The sequence below is a fragment of the Juglans regia genome, chromosome 3, assembly GCF_001411555.2.
Source record: "Juglans regia cultivar Chandler chromosome 3, Walnut 2.0, whole genome shotgun sequence".
Taxonomy (NCBI): Eukaryota; Viridiplantae; Streptophyta; class Magnoliopsida; order Fagales; family Juglandaceae; genus Juglans; species Juglans regia.
In genome coordinates, this window is record NC_049903.1 from 13845225 (window position 1) to 13860542 (window position 15318).

The following is a 15318-nucleotide window of genomic DNA, read 5'->3' on the forward strand; positions in this document are numbered from 1 at the left end:
TGGTCTCGATGTTTGTGCGCATATATATATGCATGCTCTTTAAGTTATGTCAACGCTGTGCGCGGCACCATACATCATCCATGTCTACAAGACTGCAAACGAGGCCAATGCAACAAGGACCCATGGGGCTTGTTCCATTAATTGCTTTGGGCTATTTCTGGCGATACACTGGAATCTTGGACCGGCTACTTTGTCGTCGATCATGTTATTGCAGCAAGCTCCAAGCTGCCAACTAATTAAGGAGTTTGGTAGCTAGCTGTTTCAAGCAAAATGATCATATTATATATATATATATATACATAGGAACACACCGTAAATAGGGGTGAACAAAAAGTTACTGACCCGACCCGACCCGAATTACCCGACCCGGTTTTGTTTTACACGGAAACGGAATACCCGTTACCCGATTCGTTTTTAAACGGGTATTACCCGTTTACCCGATTCCGTCTAAAACTCACGATACCCGCTCGACACTCTCTCCCTCGCAGCCGCTCTCCTCCTCGCAAGCTCGCTCTCGCCATCATCGCAGCTCACTCTTGCCGATCTCACTCTCTCCATCGCAACTCAGAATCAAGGTTAGTGAGTTAAACCCATTAATTCTTCTACTTTGCTGTCGTAGATTTCAGCCTCAAAATTTCTGGTATCTGATTTAGGGTTTTCTTCTCCTTCTCTTTTCGTAGGAATGCATAAATATTTTCTCTGTAGAGGTAGAGTTGCTATGATGGAGGTTGTAATACAAGAACAAAAAGAAAGTCCCTGTGTGTGAAAGTTGGTATCTGGTTTAGGGTTTTATGTTGCTGATGGTACTGGTTCAGTTTATGGATGGCCCCAGACCTTTGGTACCAATTACCAAGCCAGTGACTATTAATCCTAAGTGGGAATTGCTGTATGAATCTCTACGAGTATCAAGAATAAATGTTTTAAAATCTTGTGTATCCTTAACAGAGTTTGGTTGTCGTTAGCCCATTATATGGTGACTTTTTGTTTGCTTTAATATGGCATGATGTGATTAAAAAAATAAAAATAGTGAAAGTTCATTTGACACAAACACACACACTTAGTGTTAGACAGAACCCATGATGGGTCCCATGGTTGGGCTTCTTCTGGGGTAGGTGGCACAACAAGATTGTGTGAAAAATGAGCTTGGTGTTGAATTAGATCAGTAAAGTCTCAAACTGAAATTCGAGCTTGTAAGTAAATGTGGGAATTGTTTTTCCTTATGTACAGCTCAAAAAAATTCAAATTAAAGTCTAGACCACTCTGCCAAGAGAAAGGGTGAAGATAGCTATTGCTTTACATATTCCAAATAATTGTATCATTTATTCAAAGAGGAAATATAATCATGTATATTCAAAGAGTCTGATGCAATTTAAGTTTCTGTGGTGGCAATTACCTTCCATCAAACATGAAACGAGTCCCATTTTCTCATTTGCTGTAGCCATTGTTTCCTAGAGTACCCTTTTCTTTGCATTATAAAAAACACAAGGGAACTCGAAATGGAGAACATTTTAAAAGGCTTTCAGTAAAGCCTAACTACCAACTAAATCTATCCATTATAAGCATTTGCATGGTAGAAATGGAGAACATTTTATCTCCTCCTTCCAGTTACACAGCATGCAGTTTCTTGTTCATGATGGATCACTATTCTGGCAGCTGGATTGTACATTCTTACCTGGTTTAGTTTAGTTTCTGTTCTTTTAATATGCCGTTTCAAATTTACACCTTCAAACGCAAAAGGGGTATTTATTAAGGATCTGTTCTAATAAAGCTTTTTCCTGATATCACTAGCTAGCATGCATGTGCAATAATGCATGTGCAATAATGCTCTCTTTTTTTTTTCTGAGATAATTGGGTCTAGTTACTTAAAGAAGACTGGAAGTGTAGCATAGGAGAATATTTTCATTCAATGAACTATAATTCCCGGTAATGTCCCACCTTTTGTTTTCCCGGTAATCTACCACCTTTTTTTCAATTTGAACTTCAAACTACTAAGCATCAAGTTGCAATCCAAACTGCCACATTTTGGCAATTGGCACCCTTGATCACAATATTCATTAATCTTAACTGTCAAATCTTAACCAAGGGTGCAAATTCCCAAATAGTGATAGTTTGAGGTGCAAATTAAAATGGCAAAAAAGCACAGAAGTGGAAATTTGGAGGTGTAATTTTTTTTTCCCTTAATTCTACTTTTACATTGGAACAAAGGGATTTCCACATTCTTTTTCTATTGGAGAGACGTGACGGGTAGACAACATAATGTTTATGTGAAAATACTTAAAGCCATTGATATTCCTGCACGATTTGTTATTTTCTTACTTGGCTTACAGCCTTACACTGGCATCCCATTTTGGAAAACATACATGATTGGTTCCTATAAGCCTAGAATCCTACTAGGCTTATAATGTGAGATTTACTGCTATCCAAAATAATAAAGATTCGATATATTCCATGCATACAGAGCAGGCAATGCCTTAGTAGATAGCCTTGCTTCCTTCGGTGCAATGAGCAACATGTTAATTATACCTTAATCAGGAGGATATTGCATGACAAAGAAAGCATGCTTTCATTTGCTTTGACATGGCTGATAGAGATTCTTTATTACTCTGGAAAGTGAGGGCCTGCCATTGTTTTGTTAAGAATTTGCTGAAACCTCTTTTGGCTAGATCAAATGTACTAGTCAATATTGTAATTTTTTTTTTTAATACTGCAGTTGAACTCTATGGAACATAGTGCTGTTATGCCTTCATCTGGGTCTGAATCAATGCCCAATGTGATTCATTTGGATAGTACTCAACTTCCAACTTTGGATAGCTCTCTCCCAACAACTAGTCCTCAAGTTCGCCCTCCTATCACAAGAAAACGGGGAAGATCAGATGTATGGCAACACTTTACGAGGATTGAGAATGTCGAGGATCCCAATGAGCCCAAAGCCACGTGCGATTATTGTGGTAAGGTTTTGTTATGTCATCCTAAAAAACAAGGTACTTCATCTTTGAAGTACCATCATCAGACATGTAAAGTCTTTAATGCTAGTGGAGTTGGAATGGATAACCCCCAATCAAAAATGACTGGGGCTAGGAAGACGGGGGTGGATGGTACAACTAGCAGTCCTAGTGTTGGACTTGCTAAGTACAATGAACAGAAAATACGATCGGCGGTAGCTAAAATGATAATCATGGATGAGTTACCGTTTAGATTTGTAGAAAAACAAGGTTTTAAAGACTTTATGGCCGTAGTTGAGCCTAGATTTCCAATCCCCTCTCGCATTACTATTATGCGAGATTGTATGAAGATGTACATGTTAGAAAAATATAAGTTGAAGAACATGTTCATGGCATCTGATTATAAGATTTGCATCACTACTGACATGTGGACATCAATTCAAAATCTTAACTATATGTGCATAACAGCCCATTTTATTGATGATGATTGGGTCTTACATAAGAGGATTATAGATTTTAAGAAAGTTCCTGATCACAAAGGAATAACAATAGGAAAAGAGATTGAGTCATCTGTTCTTGGATGGGGCATAAAGAAGATATTTACAATCACAGTCGACAATGCATCCTCTAATACTACGGCCATTGATTATTTGAGGAAAATTGCCAAACTTAGGGGTTGTATGGTATTAGAGAATGAACTTATGCATATAAGATGTTGTGCACATATTTTGAATCTCATTGTTCAAGATGGATTGAAAGAAGTTGATAAATCAATTGTCAAGATTCGAAATGCAGTAAAATATGTGAAATCTTCCCCTGCAAGACTTAATAAGTTCAAGTCATGCGTAGAGAAGCAAAATATTACTTGAAGTACTTTTGGACCAAAACTAGCTAATCCAAGAGTAAGACCATTTTTTCTTTTTCTTTTGTTTTTTTTTTTTTTTTTTTTTGTGGGCATGTTCTTCAATCTTCACTTTCTTTCTTAGCAATAGAGGATGTCCAATTTTAGTATCATTATCCAATTTTTTGTGGGCATGCAGATTACTTGAAGTACTTTTTTGTGGGTCTGGTTTAATTGATATGTATGCCAAGTGTGTTTGTGTTGGAAGTGCTCGCTAAGTGTTTAATAGGATTAAAGTAAGAGATGTTGTGTTATGGAAGTACTTTTTTGTGGGTCCGGTTTAATTTTTTTAGTTTTTTTTTTATGTGGATATTTACAAACATATTTTTTGTAATTCTTGGAGTCAGAAGATTAAGAGACTAACATATACCTATTTTCTAAAAAAAAAAAAAAAAAAGGGTAATCGGGTATTCCGAAAACACGGTGCGGGTCGGCCAATCGGGTAATTCGGGTAATCGGGTAACGGAATGGCCTTGGGTTCGGGTCGGGTCAGAACGGTTAATTTCGGGTCGGGTCAGGTCGGGTGAACAGTGCTAACCGTAAACAATCATGGAAAATATTTTTAATTGGCCGGACCATGAGCATGATTCTTTGATCTTTTTGCATGATTCCTCCACCCAAGAAGCCTAATTAAGCCGATACGATCGAATACCAACCCAATTAATTAGAAGAAGATCCACCAAACCCAAGAGCTGTAGCTCTACTTTCTGGCCTTCAACACAAAGCCTTCCTCTGCCCATGCTGAAACTCGCGAGCCCGTATGTCCCCTCATAAAGCTCCAACAGTACCTCGTGCTGACATGTTGATTCTCTAAGATGGGTTTCAATTTGGGCATTGAACAATGTTAGCTATAGCCACAGGTTATATAAACACTGCACGCTCATTTTGATAAAGATCGGCTTTATCAATCATTACAAAATTAAATTTTATACATAGATTTCATATTTACACATTTTTTTAAAATGAATACATGATACTTACGTAGCCTGCGACTACAAATATTATTTTCTTGACTATTTGGATAAATTCAAAATTGCCACACCCAATATCAATTGCTTTGTCGGGACCATCGAAGCAGAGATGGATGAATTTGGGGGGAGTTAGAGAAAGAAAATTATGGAAAGGAAGCAGGCCTTTAAAGGAGAGTGGAATGTCTCACTAATTCGAAATATTTTCAGTAAAGAGGCGGCAGCTAACCAAATTTGTAACATTCCATTAAGTAGTATGGGGGTGGATGACAAATTAGTATGGGGGTCTTCAAAAAAAATGTCTATTTTCTATCAAGAGTGCATACCATTTGGAGGTGGAAAGAAGGTAGGCCTTCAAAAGTGAAAATTGAAGGCATGAGGAGAGGGTTAAAGGCCGGGACAGAATATGGAGGATGAATGTTTCAAGAAAAGTAAAGCTTTTTATTTATATAAATAATTGTGTATGTATCATTACTCTTTGTAAAAATATAAATTTGGAAAGAGAAGAGAGATGCGAGAAAGAGACAAAAGAATAGTGAAATAATAAATAATACTCAGCTGAGATAGTGGCTATATATATATTAAAATAATTAAATTTCTTAAAAAATAATAATAAAAAACTTAAAGCTAATAAATTTTTGTGTGTATTTTCTTAACATTTAAAAAATAAATGCAATAGGGTCACTTTTGGAGTGCAACCTAACATCACTCTTTTAGAAACTGCTAATTTTGACGAATTGGTACGAATTATAAGCAAATGAATAACCTCTATTGTGTGAAGAAAACAAACAATTAGATAAGCTTTATATAAATTTTATCATGATGGTTATTCATAAAATTAAAAAAGAAAGTAAAATATATGTGACAATTTTTTCCAGCTTAGATGCATTAATGTAGACAGTTGATCCCATTAAATAACGAGCATCCTACACGTTAACAAAATCCATTAATTCTTTTTTTTTTTTTTTAAATTAAGCACTTTTCAGAATGAATCAATCCTTGTATAAGTTGTAGTGTGCAAGTTTAGGACAATTTTTTAAAAAAGTAACATCTAACTAAAGAAAATAACATTATTAGTTTGAGTAGTAGAATATTTTTATAATATTTTATTAATTAATTATTATTTTTTAATTATCTTTTATTATTATTTAATATTTTATTATTATTATTATTATTATTATTATTATTATGGATCGTGCTACAGCCCCCGCTGGGGGCTCCCGCTGGGGCTGTAGTGTATTTTTGTATATGTTTTTTTTTAAGTTGTTTTTTATATAATTTTTTTTAATATTTTTTAATATTTTTTAAAAAATAAAATAAATTTAGAACATTATTAAAAACACTTTCTTAATCAAGAAGTAAAAAAAAATTATTAAAAAATATTTCATTAATCACGAAGTAAAATAAAAAATCATATAAAAATATTTTATATTTTACTTCGTGATTAAGCAAGTATTTTTTAATAATATTATAAATTTTTTTATTTTTTAAAAATATTTAAAATCATTAAAAATATCTACATAAAAAAAAGAATTAAAAAATACACATAAAAAAATACACTAGAGCTCCAACGGGAGCTCCCAGCAAGAGCTCTAGCATTTTCCTATTATTATTATTATTCACAAGATTAACTTACTAAGCAAACGCAATCAATCTTTTCAAAAAAAATATATATATTTTTCAAAAAAAATATAATAATAAGAGTAATATTAGAGAGAAGTTATTATAGCAGTACATATTTTATATTCACTGCGTGACTACTTCTAGTTGATTATTCTCAATATTTACTTAAAAAAATATATAATTTACATAATATCATATCATATATACAAAATAAATATTCTTAATAATAATTTCAATCTATATTTATTCTAATAATAATAACAACATTTTGCTTAGTATTCGCATTTTCTCTTCGGAGAACACCAAACACTCAGCAATCCACCTTAAGAAAAATGGAATCACTCAATCCAAACGACGCCCCCGACGACGTTTTCCTCGACGCTCCCGACGACTTCCCCTTCTACGACTGCCCCTCCTCCCTCACCGCCCAACCCGAGCCCTCCACTTCATCCTCCACTCTCTCTTCTCCCTCTCCGGCCGCTTTCTCCACCTCTACCCTTCGCCGCCGTTCCCACTCTCGCGTCGTGGGTTCCAACCACTCAATCTTGGATTCCGATTTCACCCTCGGCTCTGAGATCCACTCCGCCATTGATACGACGCCGAGGTTTCGGATTCATCGGAACCTGAATGAAAGCCAAAATCCCGAGTCTGATCCCAGTCAATTTAGCTCTGTTTCTCAAGCCCAAGCCCAGGGATCATCAAATTCGACCGTAACCACTGAAACCGATAAACGGGCTGAAGTCTCGGCCGCCGAAGCCAACGATCCCTCATCCCACTTTCTCATATACGTTGCCGGACTACTAATCAAAGCAATTAGCTTCCAAATCAATCTCTTCATTACCTTCACAGCACTTCCTCTATTTCTTCTCTACCACTCTTACATGCTCGTCACCAACCCCTTTCAAACAGTGCGTCGCGGTAGAGACTATTTGATCCAGGAGCTCTCAAAATTAGGGCAAACCGTAGGCGAAAGCGTGAGTCCTTTGCTAAACGTCTGGTTGAGGGAGCACAAGTGGGTTTGGAAGGTGGCATTGCGGTGGGGGTGGGGGTTTCTGTGGTCGGTTTACGTTTGCATCGTTTTGTGCAGCCTATTGGTCTCCTCGCTCGTGGTTAGCGGAGTTGTGATGTGGTTCTTGGTGCAGGAGCCGATTCAGATGAAGGAGATGTTGAATTTTGATTACACTAAACCCAGCCCGGTCGCCTATGTGCCCATCGTTTCGTGTGATGGCATTGGTTGTGGCCAGGATTGTAAGGAACAGATTGGAGGGTTCAGGTTTATACCTCCTAATCACAGGTTGCAGGTTACGGTTTCGTTAACGTTGCCGGAGTCCGAGTACAACCGAAATCTCGGGGTCTTTCAGGTACTTGTTCACTCAGGGAGAGTCAAGTTAATCTCTTTTTTGTAGCTTTAGGAATGTTAGAGAGATAAAAAGGCTTTTCAGTTATGTTTTATCAATCAGTCGTTATGAAGTCCAATTTTGTTAGATGTTGGGATAGCAGATTGACTTTTTAGTATATGGGGTTTCTGTCCAGTTATAGTATGGACATGGTAGAGCTTAACCACTGAAGCTCGAATAGGTCTATTGCAATTACATGTTTACATGAATAGAGATTTACCCGTGTTTCATTTATATTTTAGTTGTGTAATTCTCCATGGTAGTTGGTTTGTGTCACTTTATTTCTTCAGTTTCTTTGTCAGATGTTTTTTTTTTTTTTTTTTTACCAGTAAACAAATTTTATTGATAGAATTAGACATAGCCTAAGTGCTTTGTCAGATTGTTTTTTTTTTTTTTCTTTTTTTTTAAGATTGTTATCAAGGAAACTTTTGGTAAACAATATGGGATGTAAAAAGGAGCTTGTGTCAAATCTGTTGGCATTATAGGGTAAAGTTCTAGTGATATTGGCAATTGGGCAAGTGTCTGAGTTTAATATGTTATTATATTCTTGAATTGGTGGAAAGTAGTCTGAAACTAAAGAAGACACGAAGTGCTTATAATAGTTAAGAAGTTTTAGATGAGATTGAGCCCGATTTTTGAACTCAATACTCTTACAACCCCTTTTGTTATAAAGGAAATAACAAATAGAAAACATATAGAACATTTAATCTATTGCAACAGACATATATCTATGTGTGGACTGTTTAATCATGTTTAAATGGAATGTTGCTATTACAACAAAGCATTAAAGGCTTTGAAAGTTTGAGGGAAGGATGCTATTTATCTCTTGAGTTTTTTCTTCTTTATTGTATAGTTTCAGAATTTTTCCTTTTTTCTGGAAAATATCTGCCGCTGTATTGTTTGGTTTAATTTTGGTGTCTGATATTTATATAAGATAAATGTTTGCTTGACTTTTTTTAATGTTTTTTTGAAGATCAGGGTTGGTTTCCTCTCTGCTAGTGGTAAAACCCTTGCCAGTTTAAGCCATCCATGCATGTTACTATTTAAAAGCGAGCCTATCCGTCTTCTACTGACTTTTCTTAAGATTGCGCCTCTCGTCACTGGTTATGTATCAGAATCACAAACCCTAAATCTGAAGTTTAGAGGTTTTACTGAAGGAGAGATGCCTACTACCTGCTTAAAGATTATGATTGAACAAAGAGCAGAGTACCATGCTGGTGCTGGCATCCCCGAAATATACGATGCATCTCTAATCCTTGAGTCGGAACTTCCCCTGTTCAGAAGAATTATATGGTATTGGAAGAAGACTTTATTCATATGGATGGCCATGATGTCATTTATGATGCAGTTACTGTTCACTCTAGTCTGTTGTAGACCTATTATTATTCCAAAAGCAAGGCCAAGGGATAGCTCTGAAGGAAGTAGTGCTGCTCCAAACGGTCCCTCTGCACAAGGTTGAGAAGTGGCTCCTGCAGACTTGATGATTATGGTGGAAAAGGGCCTTATTTCTGATATTGAGCTCAGTGTCTACTAACATAGTCGATTGAAACGGGGTGATGTGGACGCGTTACTAAGGTTTGGGGTTTAACCGTGTAAAAGACATTGTTGCCTTTGTATGCCTCTAGGGTTCCTTGTCATAAAAAATAAAAAATAAAAAGCATTCAATTTCATTTGGTACGAGACCCTAACTCTGATTTTCCACCATTTTTTGTAGCAACCATGACGTGTGATTATGGATGATGTATTTTTATGTCGAAGAAAGGATTAAAATTAACAACCATGTAAATATTTGTTCTTTAGTTGGCTTTCAAATGAACATTGTTGTTGTGAACTATGATGTAATGAAGAAAATGAAGCACATATTGTTGTATGGGAAAAGCTCAAAATCGGTCGGGTGTAACCCTTATTTTCACACCGGCCAATAGGATTGCAACATGTATGAAATATATTTTTCTTCTCATGGATCTTACCTCACGGAATCAACTCTATCCCTCTCCTCTCTCTCTTCCCGATTCTCTGTTCTTCCTCTCCCCTCCCCTCCCGATTCTCCTCTCCCACAGAGCAATTTTCTGTTAGTTGCATACAAAGGCAATAATATGGTTCTTGATAAGTGGAGAAACCCGAAAGCTGGTGGCCCAAAATCGTGAAATTATCAAATGGGTTAGTTATATTCGTGGGGATTCGACATGGGTTTTGGTATATTTGTAGAGAATAGAGACAAAACGAGGTTGTGTTGCGTGACTGATTGATCTGAATCATCAAGGAGAGGAGAGGAGAGTCAAGTTCTTTCTTTCTTTTTTTTTCCTGCATACGGCTGTATTTTTTTCTAAATTACTTCAGGCTCTCCACCGATCAAAAACCATGAAGGGCATATGCTAGTAATCAATTGGTGAGTAATTTTTTAATTGACCAGTAGAGAGATAAGTTGGAACTCTGGTTTTTGTTTTTGGAAGTAGTCTATTAGTTTGTTGAACAAATTGTTAGTTTGTGACTTTGAAAGTTCTCTGCAGCTCAACAATGTGAAATCAACTAATTCAGATGCTTCAAGTTCCAACATAGCTCGACCAGAGAACATAGCTGCCATATGATTCTAAGTTCCAACACACCAGAGAACTTGTATTTGTTGCAGACTGCATTCAAGTTGTATTTGTTGCAGACTGAGTTGTATTATCAGATCTTGAACTTTCATACAAATCCTGTACAACCATCCACATACAGATCGTGTGCATTTTTCAACAAAGCCTCATGATTTCTCACATTTTCTCAGCAACCAAACAAAATTTAATAAGCAACCAAATCAGAATTTAGTTCATCTTATTATCAATCATTGACTGAGTTTCTAACCTCAGATATTATCGATGGAGGCCGACGGGGGGTGGGGGGAGGAGCTAGAAGACAGTGGATGGTGGGAGCAGGCCGACGGGGGTTGAGGGGATAGTGGATAGTGAGAGCAACACTGACTGGTTTTTTCACACAGAGCAGAGAGAGACGAGAGAAGGCCGACGGTGGGGCAAGGAGGAGAGGGGCTCAATCTTCTAGCATCACGTTTTGGGAGATGCTGTGAATATTTGATTTGATGCATGTTGTTCTATTCTCAATGTAGCCGATATCTACACGTGGCAACTGTTTAATAGTTGGTGTAAATCAACATTACACACCCGACCGACTCCAAGTGCCACTCTTGTTGTATTTACTCTAGGAAATTTTGGTCAAACAATCATTGTGCCATGGGGACTATAGATTCGTCCCCAATGTTATATGTATGTATATAGTGCTATGAGGTAGTGAGAAAGGGGATCCTTCCTTTAGTTTTCTGCCTATCAATTGATATAAGAGAAATGCTACAGAGACCGATTTGGGCTCCTGTTTACTTTTTCTCGTCTGACATGGGAAGGCTGACTGGCCTTTCCATTTTATTTTATTTTTCCTTCTTCTTATTTCTCTCCTGCCCCTTGCGATCCCTCCATTTCCCTCACCCAGCTCTCTCTCACTTTGTCTCCCTCGCGTCTCCTCTTGCCCAACGAGACCCCATTTCATTCTCCATTTCCATCGTGTCTCTTTGTCTCCATCTCCCCTCCCTCCCTCACGTCTTTGTCTCTGTCTCCATCTCCCTGTCCCACATCTCCGTCTCCTACCTAGTTCAACTGAAAACTTCGTTCCTCCCCTACCCGAGTCTCCCCTGCCCGGTTCGGCCGAAAAATTCTTTCCTCCACCACGTCTCCCCTACCCCGAGTCTCCCCTTCCCAGTGAAACGCCAATCACTACCTAGTTCGTCTTCAAAGTAAATTTACAATTTTTTTTTTTTTTTTTAGTTTTGTTTTGTGGCTTTCGTTGTTTTGTAATTTTTTTTTTTTTAACTCAGTTTTGAGTTTATTTGTAGCATGGTTGAGACTTGAGACTCATTATTGGGTTAGGTTTGGTAGAGTGGGAAGGAGTGAGGTGATTTGGGATGGGTGGACTTTCGGTTAAGGCAAGAAGAGTGAGAGTCATTGTAGTGATTTTCTGAGCACCAAGTGCTCGAAAAAATGCCACAAAAGTTTGGTCTTTGCATATTAAAGACAAAAATGATCTGATTAAGAACTACAAAATAAAATGTAGTTGTTTCTTGGTATTGAGTTTTCTGACGCAGGACAAGGAGATGGAGACATGAGGGAGGGGAGATGGAGACAGAGAGACGCGATGGAGATGGAGAATGAAATGGGGTTTCACTGGGCAGGGGGAGAGTGGGGGAGATAGAGTGAGAGAGAGCTAGGTGAAGGAAATGGAGGGATCGCACGAGGCAGGGGAGAAATGGGAAGAAGGAAAAAAATAAAAAATAAAATAAAACGGAAAGGCCAATTGGCCTTCCCACGTCAAATGGGAAAAGCTAAACAAGAGCCCAAATCGGACTCCCTAGTATTTCTCTTGATATAAAAATAAACATAAAGAAGAGGGCTTACCTAATTAGAGCCAAAGCTACATCACCACAAGTGTGACCGGATTTGGTAGCTACGACGAGGTGGCCCTTTTCTTAATATTTCTTAACAATTTTAATATTTGTAAAAAATTCAAAAAATTATTTTTATTTTGAGAAAATATTATTTACTATTAAAATTAAAACTTCATGTGGCAATCTCATTGACTACCATATGTTTATTTTATGAGTTTTGCTACACAACCTCCACTACACTCCACACTCTATATTTTTTTAAATTTTTAATATTTTTTTTAAGTTTATTCTTTTTAAATTATTTCAAATTTTTTATTCATTATTCATATAATAAATATTTTATAAAAGAAAAAAAAATAAAAAAGATATGGAATATAAAGTGTGAGGAGGTTGTGAAGATTTATTGTTATTTTATTGACATTGATAGACAAGAGAACTCAAGGGACCTCTTTCTCAACTTTCTTTCTTTTCTTTTCTTTTTTTTTTAATAGAAAATAGACTTCATGTCATCTATGAAGAAAGTTATAGTTGTGACTAGTCAATATAAAGAAAAATTCTGAATACAAGCCAAACTACACATCTGATGTATGCCTCCCCGCACATAAATTTCTTTGCGACGGACATTGTCTTAACTTCTAGAAACTCTCATAAGAGAATATCGCTCTCTGTAAAAAAATATAGATAAAATCCATCCCCCACCTCCAAAAGAGGTGGGATATCCAGATTCACCCAATCCTCCAAAAGAGGAGGGGTTCTCCTGCTATGAACACAAGTCCAATAACCTATTTCTTTTATTAATAAATATAAACAGAGAAACAAAATTACAAGCATAAAGAAAACACTACAAAAAGCAAAATACATGGCACAACCTAGACAAAAAACGTCTAGCATGTTCGCAAGTTAGTTAAAATTTACATAATTGATGTAAAAAACACCCACATTGAATTGGCCAAATCTAAAATAAGATGGACTTCTACTATAGTGATTGGTCAAAGATAGAGAACCACAATTGATTCACCAAACATTAAAATATTAATTTCTCACTCCGAGCAAATATTAAAGTATTAGTTTCTCACTTCAAGCAAAAATAATATTTGGTTTGTAATTAAGAAATTTAAATAGAAATTTAGATGAGTTTAATCAAATATTTTTTATTATTAGCATTAAATGATTTTTGAAAATATGATTTTTTAAATATTAATTTAATTATAATATAATTATTATTAATATTAAATTGGTAGAATTATAAAATGTGATATAAATAAATTAAATAAAAAATTATTAATTTAATAGTATTTTATTATTATATAAAAGTAAATGATTAATCCAATATAAAAATTAAATTTAAGTAGAATAAGTAAATAACAAATAATATAATATTAATTAAATTTTAAAGATACATTTAATGAAGTTAATAAAGATTACAGATCCTACAATTTTATGAGTATGCCATTGAGACCTGTGCTTGAAACTTTTTCTTTGGTCAGTAGTGCAGAAAAAGTAGTTTTTTTTTTAAAAAAAGAAACCTCATATATTATAAATGCGTTTCATGTATACATCTTCTGTTAAATTTCAAACTATTAACTAAGAAGTCTAGAACTTCTTCTATCCAAACTTTTTTCTGATCTAAGTGTAAAGCAGTCTTAGCAAAACTGTGTGCAACATAATTTTTTTCCCTATAATCAAACTATAAAAACCAGTCCTTCCTAAGCTTAAAAACATTTTTAATATCATCAATCAATGGACCAACAAGAGATAAGATTTTGTCTTTACTTTTCACAGCCATGATGACTGTCTTCATCCCCTTCAAAGATAACTTTCTAAATATTGAGTTCATTATAAATATGCATTGCCTTCCACAAAGCTATGCTTTCTGCAACTTTCAGAGATTGTACATTCCTTCTACTGTCACACACAGCAAGCAGTGCCTCTCCATCTTCATTTCTACTGATTATCCCCATCCTCATTCTCATCTTCTTCAAGTTTAAAGATGCATCCCAATTAACCTTCACAAAATCTACTGCAGGTCAAACCCATTTAGACTTATTAACAAGCACTACAACTTGCTGATCTTTAGTAATAACCCTTCCATTTTCTTTCTTGAACTCCTCCAATGTTTTATGAGATAGCAAGTTGTAGCTGTGTTTATGGTTCAATTTAATCATACCAGTGACCGCAAAGTGCATCATATTTTGGGGGTAAAGTTTATTTGGGACAATATAAATAACTTGTCGGGTATGCTCTTATATATATATATATATCAATCTTTATTATTATTTTTATTATTATGTCGGGAAACCTCTTCAAGGCAGTGTCTTTCGGATCCATCCCTGCAGAATAAACTTCGGTCTCTACACCGCACTCTTGGAAGTTTTCCTATACGGAACTGGTTAAATTGCTGACTTTTCACTAGGAGTGTGGCCCCAAAGGATTGTTTGCACCCATGGAGTGTTGAATCTTGGACCTTAAAGGGTCGATCCTTTTTCTTAATAGTCTCTTAAAAAGTTGAGTATGTGATTGCATAAATTGATCCTGCATTTCTCTTTTATGAATAAAGTCAATTCCTCCATTTAACATTACCATTCATGGAAAAACATGGCATTGGCTTGCATATTTGTACATATTTATGATCCTCCAAAATGCATTTTGTACAACAAGAGGCTATATCAATTTCTTCTGATATGCAATAAATTTTTGGCATTTGAATGCTAAAAACATGGAGTTCTGGTGCGAAACAAAGTGAAAGATAGGATAGAGTTACCATGTTAGGGATTTTGTTATATATTAGCTATTATTCACTCTCACACCCCATACCTGACAGTTATTATTATTATTTTTTTCATAAGGTGTGGGGTGTGGGGTGTGAGGTAGTGAATAGTGACTAATGGAAAGATTAGCCCTTGTTTGAATTCGAAATTTATCTCAATTCATCTCATCATTATAACTTTCTCAAATTCTCACACAAAATATAATAAACAATTCAATTTTTTCAAATATTAAAACAATAATAATATTAAAAATAATATTCTAACAATATTTTATTTAACTCATCTAAAAT

General features: G+C 35.6%; 1 protein-coding gene across 1 annotated transcript; it reads left to right on the plus strand.

Moving 5' to 3' along the window:
• Positions 1-6679: 6679 nt before the first annotated feature.
• Positions 6680-9701, plus strand: LOC109012675 (seipin-2-like). The gene is made up of 2 exons (XM_018994436.2): positions 6680-7795; positions 8805-9701. Exons 1-2 carry the CDS (start codon positions 6767-6769, stop codon positions 9288-9290), a joined length of 1515 nt encoding a protein of 504 aa, XP_018849981.1. The 5' UTR covers positions 6680-6766; the 3' UTR covers positions 9291-9701.
• The last annotated feature ends 5617 nt before the right edge of the window (positions 9702-15318 follow it).